This window comes from Malurus melanocephalus, unplaced genomic scaffold, assembly GCF_030028575.1.
Source record: "Malurus melanocephalus ecotype Western Australia unplaced genomic scaffold, MMel_1.1 scaffold_149, whole genome shotgun sequence".
Lineage (NCBI taxonomy): Eukaryota > Metazoa > Chordata > Aves > Passeriformes > Maluridae > Malurus > Malurus melanocephalus.
The window spans coordinates 269,642-279,987 of record NW_026623381.1 but is presented as its reverse complement, the minus strand read 5'-3'; the positions used below and the strand labels follow the sequence as shown (position 1 = coordinate 279,987).

General features: G+C 49.5%; 1 protein-coding gene across 1 annotated transcript in view; it reads left to right on the top strand.

Annotated features, from left to right (window-relative positions):
• The window catches only part of COL5A1 (collagen type V alpha 1 chain), a 123,160-nt gene that overhangs the window by 107,060 nt on the left and 5,754 nt on the right, over window positions 1-10,346 (top strand). The window contains 12 exon segments of the mRNA XM_057371595.1: window positions 353-406; window positions 839-892; window positions 1,547-1,654; window positions 2,026-2,079; window positions 2,176-2,229; window positions 2,745-2,852; window positions 3,314-3,367; window positions 3,950-3,985; window positions 4,745-4,798; window positions 5,177-5,435; window positions 5,766-5,878; window positions 7,862-7,930. Coding sequence (XP_057227578.1) covers window positions 353-406; window positions 839-892; window positions 1,547-1,654; window positions 2,026-2,079; window positions 2,176-2,229; window positions 2,745-2,852; window positions 3,314-3,367; window positions 3,950-3,985; window positions 4,745-4,798; window positions 5,177-5,435; window positions 5,766-5,878; window positions 7,862-7,930 — 1,017 coding nt within the window.

Below are 10,346 nucleotides of genomic sequence, written 5' to 3'. Positions count from 1 at the left end.
TCCATCCATCCATCCATCCATCCATCCATCCATCCATCCATCCATCCATCCATCCACCCCCCCATCCAGACTTCTCACACTACATCCCAAAAGCATAAATTATCTCATGGAAAAACAGCATCCAAGCCTTTGATTTTTAGCTTTTCCCTGCCTTCTGGCATTTTGTGGTGGGAAGGGCTAAAACAGGATACCACCTGCACCCCGAGGAGGTGTTGGCTGGGAGTTGTTCTGGCGTCCCACGCCCGGGCTYAGCACAAACTCGAGAGCCTGACTCAGGTTTGCCATGCTGGTTGCTCATTCCCACATCCCGTGGTGTGCTCATGCCTTGTTCCCCTCCCCTCTCTCCATGCAGGGTTCCCCTGGGCCCACGGGAGAGCCAGGCCCCTCCGGACCCCCAGGAAAAAGGGTGAGTTGCTTCTTTAGGAGGATTTTCCCAAATGGATTAACTTCTAAAAAACTCGTGTTGTAACTAAGCCTACAAGAAATGCCGTGTTAATACTGTGTAAAAGATGTGATAATTAAAAAAAAAAAAAAAAAAGCACCATCCACATCCATTGAAAATTGACGGGAAGCTGCCAGGCGAATCCCATGGATTTTTTTAAAAGATGTTAACAGCCCAAAGAAAATCCAAGGATGAGATTCTCCTGCTCTCCCTGCCTCGCTGGCAGAACCCAGGGATTCATTTAGCGAGGAGCTAATTTAAAAAGCTTTTCAGAGATATTTGTCTCCATTTTGCCTCCTTCCCTGGGGCTGGAGCATCATTTTGCTAATTCCAATGGACCGTTTCAGATCAGCGGGATCTAATTGTGTTTTCCATCTAATTTTGGGCTTTCTTTAGGGCCCTCCTGGTCCAGCTGGTCCCGAAGGAAGGCAAGGAGAGAAAGGAGCCAAGGTAAGAGCTGAGTGGGATTTCACTTCTGCTGTGTCCTTGATATTCCAAGAGGATCTCCCCGTGCCAAGGCTGGCGTTGGAAAGGCAGGGAGTTGATTTTGCTGCGTGTTACAACAAATTAGTCCRAATTTGGGGCCACTGGCCTCAGAGCTGAGCTTATGTTTCAGCTCTTAACAAGCTCTGTGGAGATAATTAGGGCTTGCTAAGGTCATGGGAATGTTTTCCTTACTTTGAAACAACCAAGTGCTATATTTGGCAATTTAATGTGTTGTAAATAATGGGGTGTGCATGGCCCCGTGTCCTTTCTCAGGGCAAACACAGCATTAATGGGCCAGGATTGTTTGGGTGGGGAAATGGAGATGGAGCTGGAAATTATAGATCCCATTGTGGCAGCAGCAGCGGAGGGAGGGAGGGAGGATGATRTCCTTGGGTAACTCTGATCCCAGGAGAGCCCAGAGCCACAGGGTGGTTCCTGCAGRAATTCAGGCAAGGCTGAAAAGTGAAGGAGTTTGGAGAGTGCCTGAGGTGGAGGGAGCAGCAGGAAAATCAAGGAGCGGGGAGTTTTGTGTGCTTTGCATRGATTTGTACCCACTCCGTGACATCCTGACACCACAAAATCCCAACACAAATTCAACCATCCTGCCTCTYCATCCAGGGGGAAGCTGGTTTGGAAGGACCTCCTGGGAAGACTGGGCCAATTGGTCCCCAAGGTGCTCCAGGGAAGCCCGGCCCCGATGGCCTTCGAGGGATCCCTGGTCCAGTTGTGAGTATTCCCAGTCTGAAAAAACTGTTGGGCAGGTTGTTCCTGTGCCTTTCCCCAGTGTTCTGTCTGTGCTGGAATTCCTGACAGCAGGTAAAACATAATTAATGGAAATAATGGAATGGTGAATATCACCACCCAGAATGTTTTATTTGAGTTTTGGGTCTTCTCAGCCTCTCTCCATGGGGGATTTTCCATGACCCACCAAGTCCCTTTTCCAGTAGAGATTTGAGCATAGAAGGAACATAAATCCTTTTGCCATCTGGGGAAAGCCAGGGCAAAGCTTCCCTGGCACAGGTGAATGATGAGAATATTCCCACTGGGAGCACTGCTGTCAGGAATGAGAGTTTTGAGGGAATTTTGATGTTTTCCAGGGTGAACAAGGTCTCCCGGGATCCCCTGGCCCAGATGGTCCTCCAGGCCCAATGGTAGGTCCAGAGCATCCCATTCCATGACTTTTTGAACTGGGTCAATGAGTGTGACAGGAATTCATTCCCTCTTTTTTTTCCCTTTGCCTCCCAAAGGGCCCTCCGGGTTTGCCTGGTCTGAAAGGAGACTCCGGTCCTAAAGGGGAGAAGGTGAGAATCCACACAGGATCCCATTGCATGATCCCTGCTGGGATGTGGGGGCAGAAATGTCACTGCAGAGGGGTCCTGGGGTGGGCAGGCCAAGGCTGGGGAATGTCACCTGCCCCTTGTGACAGCTTTAGAGGAGCCCTGGGAGTGTGCCCTGAGTGGGGGATGGCGCTGGGCTGTGGGTGAGCGTGGAGGTGCAGAGCTCTGGCCCATTTTGGGGTGTGATCCTCCCTCCTACAAACATTTCTGTCATGCCTATATATTTTTACATATATATATTTATATATATGTATATTTATATAACCCCAGGGAATGAGCCACTGCTCCATTGCAGAGKTTTTTTTTCTGTCTTTCTAGCATTTTCTGCTGTAAAAATCTCCTGTTCTGCTCCACTCTGCCACTTCCACATGTCAGGGATTGCTGCAAACTCCTGTCACTTTGCTCAGATATTTGGGGTTGGATTTAGAAATTCTCTTTCTGGTCAGAAATCCTAATTCACTTCTGCTGTTTTCCCCCAGGGTCATCCAGGTTTAATTGGTCTTATTGGRCCGCCGGGAGAGCAGGGGGAAAAGGGTGACAGAGGCCTCCCAGGTCCCCAGGGCTCTGCAGGACCCAAAGGAGAGCAGGTAAATATTCCATAAAACCTTCCTGGAACGTGCTTTGGACCATGGCACYCTTGAGAAGATGCAGCACAGCAGAGATGGGCAACCCTGGCAGGAGATCCTTGCCAGATTTTGAGGGATATTTTCTGTATTAATGTGGTTTGTTTTAAGTGTGAAATATGGGTCTGCTCCAAAATGACCCATTTTTGTGGGAAGTGGATCCTCAAGGGTCGTATCAAAGAGTTGAAGAGACTTRGAGGGATGGTGCCATTAAATATTCATCTAAAGGGCTGGTTTTTAAAAGCGTGAGCCTAAATGAGATGTGAAATTCCCTGTCCATGCGCTTGTCTGGACTTTAAAAAACAGCAAAAGCTTCAGATTAGAGTGAGAAATCCTCCAAAACTGGGTGAGCAGGGGTTGGTTGTGCAGTTTTAGAATTTATGATTGTTTCATGCAAACCAACCTTGTTTGCTGTTATCTTTTAGGGTATCACAGGTCCTTCTGGACCCATCGGACCTCCAGGGCCCCCAGGATTACCGGTAGGTGACAATGAATGATTTTGGAATTCCTTGGGATCTGCACAGCCCCTCTGGAGTCACTTTGGTGCTCCCAGGAATGCCCTGGGAGAATTGGTCACAAAAGGATTCCTCAGCTCGTTAAAAACACTGGGATGAATTCCAGGAGTGCTGGAAGTGACCTGGGAGATGGGCACAGGGAAATCACCCCACCCTCTTTCTCTCCCCCTTCCTTTTGGATTCTCTGCGATCCCACGGTGATTCCTTGCCTTTTTGCTGTATTTTTTCCACTTTTTTTGATGCCCAAAGGCCTCGTCCTGCCCATCTGGGTGTCCTGAGCACGGAGCCAGGATCAGCCCCACATTCCAGGAATCTTTCCCTGTCCCCACTGGAGCAGGAGTGGAGCTCTGACACACATTRCTCTGACACAACTGCTTTTTGTGTGTTGGCAAATGAAAGCAGCAGCCAGCTCGAGTGGATGTGAAAAATGGAAATAAGGAATAAATTTTATAAAATTGCCTTTCTGTTGCACTTCTCAGTGTGAGGAGAGCCTGAATTTTCTGCTTGGAAATGAACTGACTCCTTGGTGTATTTTTCTCTCCACAGGGTCCACCTGGTCCCAAAGGTGCTAAAGGCTCATCAGTGAGTACAGACCCCGCTCAAGGAGGAGCCTGAGGGGTTTTTATAAAATGTGGGACACACTGGGGCTCCCCTCATCAACTCCATTAAGGCAATTAACAGAGAGGACTTAGAAACCCTGCATTTCCAGGCTGCCTAAGCCCGGGAGTGATAATTGGGAAAGGTTTTTGTGCCACAACTGCACTTCCCTGAAGAGCAGCGCAGCAGAGATCACAGGGAGCCATCCAGTGCTTAGTCCTGAGGAGAAAAGCTGCTGCTGGAGAGYTGGGTGGATTAAAAATAGCTCGTGAAAAGCGGGAGGTGGGGAGCTGGAAAGTGAAGAGCTCGGTGAGAAAAGAGACTCTGGAACTTCGTGGTGCAGAACTCCTGTGCAGGCAGCTAAAAATTCCTCTTCTGGGTGACTTCTTAGTGTCTGCCATCCAGAAGTCGATGTTTTATTGATTTGAAGATTTTATTTGACTTGTAAAACTGTTGGATTGGTTCGGAGAGTTAAAGATTTTATGCATTGAAAGATCCTTTTCTGTAGGAAGCATAGGGAAAATCTGACTGTTTAACTCCAGGTGTTCAATCTTTTCTTTTACCTGAACACCAGAAACAACCAAAAACCCCATTTTCATGGGAGGTGGGCAGAGGGAGACTCCTCTTGTATGTCTGAAAGAATGAGAATTAAGTTTTAACCCCAGTTTGATGTTTGGGATGTGGTAAAAGTGATGGGTGAATTCTCCTGATTGACTCACAATTTTCCCTTGTTTTTCCACCCAGGGTCCCACGGGTCCAAAGGGTGAATCAGGTCTTCCTGGGCCCCCAGGGCCTCCTGTAAGTAGAACCCATAATGTGAAGCATGAAACGATGCTSAGGCTGTGATTTGGGAAACAGAAAATCTCGGGACAAAGATTTCTCACCAATCCTGGCAATGGATTGGAATCTTGTGGAGATGCTGGGGAAGAAAGCGGGGTGGGAAGGGAGGAGTTATTAATGGGGAGATGATAAGGGAAGGTGGAAGATGATGAGGGAAGGTGGAAGATGATGAGGGAAGGTGGAAGATGATAAGGGAAGATGGAAGATGTTGAAACCAGACGTTTTACCAGCACCATCGCAATGTTTGCTGTGTCCAATGCGTATTTTGGGATAATGCTGCTTTGTCCCATTCCCAATGAAATGACAAGTTGTTCCTTTTGTTCCCCCACTAATCAGGGTCCTCCTGGAGAAGTCATCCAGCCCCTGCCCATCCAGGCTTCCAAGAGGACCAGGAGGAACATCGATGCCAGCCAGCTGGTGGACGACGGCAACGCCGACAACTACATGGACTATGCYGAYGGCATGGAGGAGATCTTYGGCTCCCTGAATTCCTTGAAACTGGAAATTGAGCAGATGAAGCATCCCTTGGGCACTCAGCACAACCCAGCGAGGACCTGCAAGGACCTGCAGCTCTGTCACCCTGATTTCCCAGATGGTGTGGCCCGGGATAGAGGGAATGTGGGGGGATATTGGGGGTTTTCCATCTGCACAGAAATGAGGAATGGAGAATTTGGGGAGTTCCTGGGCTTGGTGCTCCATGGGGAATGTGGCTGGGGGAGAATGAATATGTAGAGTTGGACCAGATATCATTGGACAGCTGAAATGTTCTGTTCTAAAAATGGGGATATGGATGAAAAATCTGCTTTAACCAGCACCAGAACTTGACCAGTTTTTCAACTGGAAGAGAAGCCTGTAAGAGAAGAAACATTCCTGGTGAAAATGTTGCTGAAATAATATTTTTTCTGATMTTTCTTCCCTCCTCCAGGTGAATAYTGGGTTGATCCCAACCAAGGATGTTCCAGGGACTCTTTCAAAGTTTACTGTAATTTCACAGCTGGAGGAGAGACCTGCATCTTCCCYGATAAAAAATCTGAAGGAGTAAGTGCACACCACCTTTGCTTTCCCCTCTGTCCTGGTGATAGATGGTTTTCTGATAGGAATATTCACAGCCAGCCAGTTTCAGGAGAATTGAATGACAGCAAGGAAGGATCCAAGATCCAGAACATTTCTTTGTTACACAACATTCACTTCTAAAATAATAAGAAATAAGTTGTCAAAGAGAATTTCTTCCAGTTCAGAGTTAAAATATGATTTGGAACAAATCTCTGACAATCTCCCAGGCATAATAAATGCTAAAACCTTAATTATTTTAATTTTGCTGTCCRAGGCAGAGGAGTGTGCTGGTGCTGGGAGCTGTGTTTAACTCATTGCTGTGTCCCCTCYCACAGCCCTGCTCTGCTGCCTGCCTGCCCAAGCAGCACCAATTCCCCTCCCCTCGCTGTGGCTCCAGGCAGAGCAGACAAATGTTTACCTCCTGTCATTTTTCCTGCTGTTCCTTGTGGGTAAATGATCCTAAATGATTGCAAGTGGGCTCAGAGCTCTCGCTGGCACCGCTGCACAAGGTTGATGAAGTTATTTGTGTAATGATGCTCTCAGCTCAGCCAGACTCATCATTTTTGTCCCATATCCCTGTGCTCTGTTTCCAGAGCTGCTCTTTCTGCTGCCTGGGGACCAGCTCTGGCTCTGGCCAAGCAGAAACACAGCGATTCAGCCTGGAGGGCTGGGCCAGTGTCACAGTTGTGCTCCAGCTGTGACAAAGCGGAGCCGCTCTCCCGCTGCATTTCACCCACCAGAAATGTGTGTCAGCGCAGGGCACATCACAGGCACCATAAATCCTCCCTGAGCTTTTCTGGGGGCTGTTTAAAGATGAGATGCATTTCCTCTCCTTTGCATCAGTGCTCTGTGTTTCTCCAAACGTTGACAGCTCAAAAAAAGCAGAGTCTGGCCATGCTGGGCTGGTTCTGTGAAGGGCTCTGTGGAGATGCAGCGYTCCCCAAATACAAACCCAATGCTGGGATCTGTAAGAAAAAGCTTTTCCCTTCCAGAGGGATGCAAACAGCGACCACCCCAGCAGTGGGTGGTTTTGAGTGGGTTTGTGCTGAGCCACAGCAGAGTTTGAGCCATGTCTGCTCTCAGTTCATGCCTCACCCAGCACAAACCCTCGGCCTGGCTCTGCACTCACGTTCTGGAAGGGGAAGGACGACCCCCGGGCTCCTGGAGAGATTTACAGCACGAACGAGGGCGGGGGAGGCTGAGGGAGCAGCCACGCTTCTTCTTTGTGCTCTGACTCCAAAAGCTGCTTCAGCTGCGGAGCTGGGGCTGCCCTAAGGATGCTCCGATGGCTGATTGCTTGTCCAGGTCACCCCCTGTGCCACCCTGGGCACCTGGAGCTCCATCCCKTGTGCCCAGCACTGTCTGTGCTGCAGYCCAGACACAGCAGGCAGGCTGAGGMTTCTCCTCAATCACATCCTTTGCATTCCCAGCCCCACAGCTCCTGGATTTGGCATTGGAGAGGCTCCTCCAGCACCAGCTTTGCCTTTCCACCACAGCCCTCCCTGGAGATYAATGCACCTTTTCCCRTCCATGCTTCCTTTTTCCCTCTCTMTCTTTCCTTTTAATTTTCCTGYCCCCGCTGGATTTGCATCCCATGTTTCCAGGAGGCAGTGATCCTTAACCCTTAGCAAAGGTGCCAGAGCAGCACCAACCCATCCTGCTCTGCTCCAGAGCTGCCTTCTGCTCTCATTACCGGTGTACAAAGGTTAAAAAACCCATTTTAAAGCAAATTGGACAGTTTCAATAAGACATGCAGACTCTGGAATGAATGTAACCTTTTTAATTTTGATTTTTTTTTTCTTTTTTTTTTCTTTCTCTCTTCCCTCCTTGCCGTCCACAAACTAGGCTAGAATTACTTCCTGGCCCAAGGAAAACCCAGGCTCGTGGTTCAGTGAATTCAAGCGCGGTAAACTGGTAAGATTCATCCCGTTGCTTTCAGTTTCCTTTAACCCCTGTCGTATTTTACAGAGTAAAATGGCTCGTTGGCCCAAAGAGCAGCCTTCCACATGGTATAGTCAATACAAGCGGGGGTCTTTGGTAAGTGGCTAACCCTGGCCTGGGTCACAGCTTGGCACCTGCTTTGGTATGGCCACACTGCTGCCCTCTGCATGCCCCACTAACCCCCTCACAGSCACATGGAAACGTTTAAGGTGGAATGGAGACAGACTGGCAGCCCGCTGGAGGGGCTTGAGTCCAGTCTGCCCGACTGGGAACACCGGAGCGGGGGCTGGGCTTGGCCCTGTGTTAGAAAGGGGACACGGTGACGTCCTGGGGGACATTGGGGCAGGGTGGTGTGCACTGAGCCCTGCAGGGAGTGCTGCATCCCACAGGGAGTGCTGCATCCCAAAGGGAATTCTGCATCCCACAGGGAGTGCTCCATCCCAAAAGGAGTGCTGCATCCCATAGGGAATTCTGCATCCCACAGGGAGTGCTGCATCCCATAGGGAATTCTGCATCCCATGGGGAGTGCTGCATCCCACAGGGAATTCTGCATCCCACAGGGAGTTCTGCATCCCAAGGGGAGTGCTCCACCCCACAAGGAGTGCTCCACCCCATAGGGAGTGCTGCATTGCACAGGGAGTGCTTCACTTCATAAGAAGTGTTCCACCCCATAAGGAATTCTCCATCCTACAAGGAGTGCTCCACTCCATAGGGAGTTCTCCATCCCTACAGGGACTCCTCCACCCCACAGGAGTGCCCTTGCTGTCCCATCAGTTCCCATTATGGCTGTCCCCCTGTTGCTGTCCTCAAGCACTGCAGCCTTACCCCAAGAGCTGAGATATCCCTAAAATGATGCTCCAGCTCGGAACTGGGCACGGTGCTGTGATCCAGGAGTGGATCCTGCACATCTCTGGTTTAGGTTTTCCTCAGAGGATGGGTTTTATCTCCCATACWGGAGATGAACCCCTTGGGGGACTCCCGTGCTGACCCCAGAGCTTGGGAGACACAAAATCATCTTTCAAAGGAAGATTTCCAGCCACATGTATGTGCCAAGCCTAGTGGAAAGGATTTTGTCTGAGTCACAATTAGGGATTTTTCCAAGGGGGAAGAGCTGTTTTAAGGTCAAACAGCATTTGATGTGAGCAGTGAATAACAAGGAAAAAGCTCTGGTTTATTATCCTGTAACAGGACAYGCACACTGTGGAGAGATCACTCCCACAGACACCCAGGGATGTCACATTTGTGCCAGCCAGGGTTCCTGAAGCCACAGAAATGTCCCCCTGGTGTGTCAGCCCCTACAGAATCGGGATGCAAATAAGGAGTTTGGTCAGATCAGAATTAGGGAAGGGCAGATATTCCATGGATCAAAGCAGCCTGCCCGGAGGCAGGAGAGGCTCTGCCGTGTCCYACCGAGCTGCTCCAGCCAGGGGTGCCCTCCCCAGGGCAGGGGGTCCCCAAAGTGCCCCGATTTCCACCTTAAAGGGCAAACAACCCAAGCCCCTGCGTTGTTTCCCACGCCGCATTCCATCGCCACTAAACCACATTTTGCTCTGGTTCTGCCCTCGAGGAGGACACGGCTTCTGCAGCTTCTCTGCATCATCCAGTCAGGCTGCAAAGCCCAGATTTCAGCCTCGTGGTTCCTTGGAGGGCAACAGCTCATGGCTTAATTACAGAGCACTTCATCAGTTAATGTTCCAAGTACCTCCACTTCTCCATCTTCCCCGCTTCTCTTTTCCCCAGCTCTTTTAGAGGCTCAGTTGCCAGCCTAGAGCTTAGGGCTTATTCTTGTTTAGATAAAAACATTTCTGGTGCTACTTGGAGCTCTTTGTTCCCTCTTTTTGTGTTGTCATTTTCTTGCCTTTTTTTTTATCTGTCCTGCTTTTTCTATGTGGGGAAAAAAAAAAAGCCACCAGTATGTGGAAGACCTACCTGAGCAAATTACAAAGCAGTCAAACACACAGGCCGTACAAATTTTACTTATTTATTTTAAAATTAGTTCTGATTTTGCCTCAGACAGTACTGGGAGCCATGAGGTTGGTAAATTGAGGAGTCATTCTCCTGGTGGATCCAAAATCAGCTGGAATTTGTTTGTGGATGGGCAGAATGAAGGAGTTGGAGTTCCCCTCTGGGTGCAGCTCTGCTCCTGTTACTCCATGAGAAGGWTCCTGGTGTCTCTCCATGCAGCCCAAAAATGGGAGACTGAGCCATGGGGACCCCTAAAACTGAGGAGAAGATTTCCATCCTGGGATTGCCCCAGGCGTGAAGCTGGGAAGGTGCTGCCCTTCTTTTRGGGACATCCAGAGTTAGAGGGATGCAGTAAATATGAAACTCCACAGACCCAACTGGGTTTGGTGCTCCCACAGCACCATTAATCAGTGACAGAGAACTGGGAGCCAATTCCTCACCTTCCTTGGGATGGAGCCGAGCTGTGTTGGAGGGATGAGAGGCTCACAGATGTTTTCTCTTGTTTCCCTCCTGGGTGTGTGTTACACACAATTCCCAGCAGCTCTGA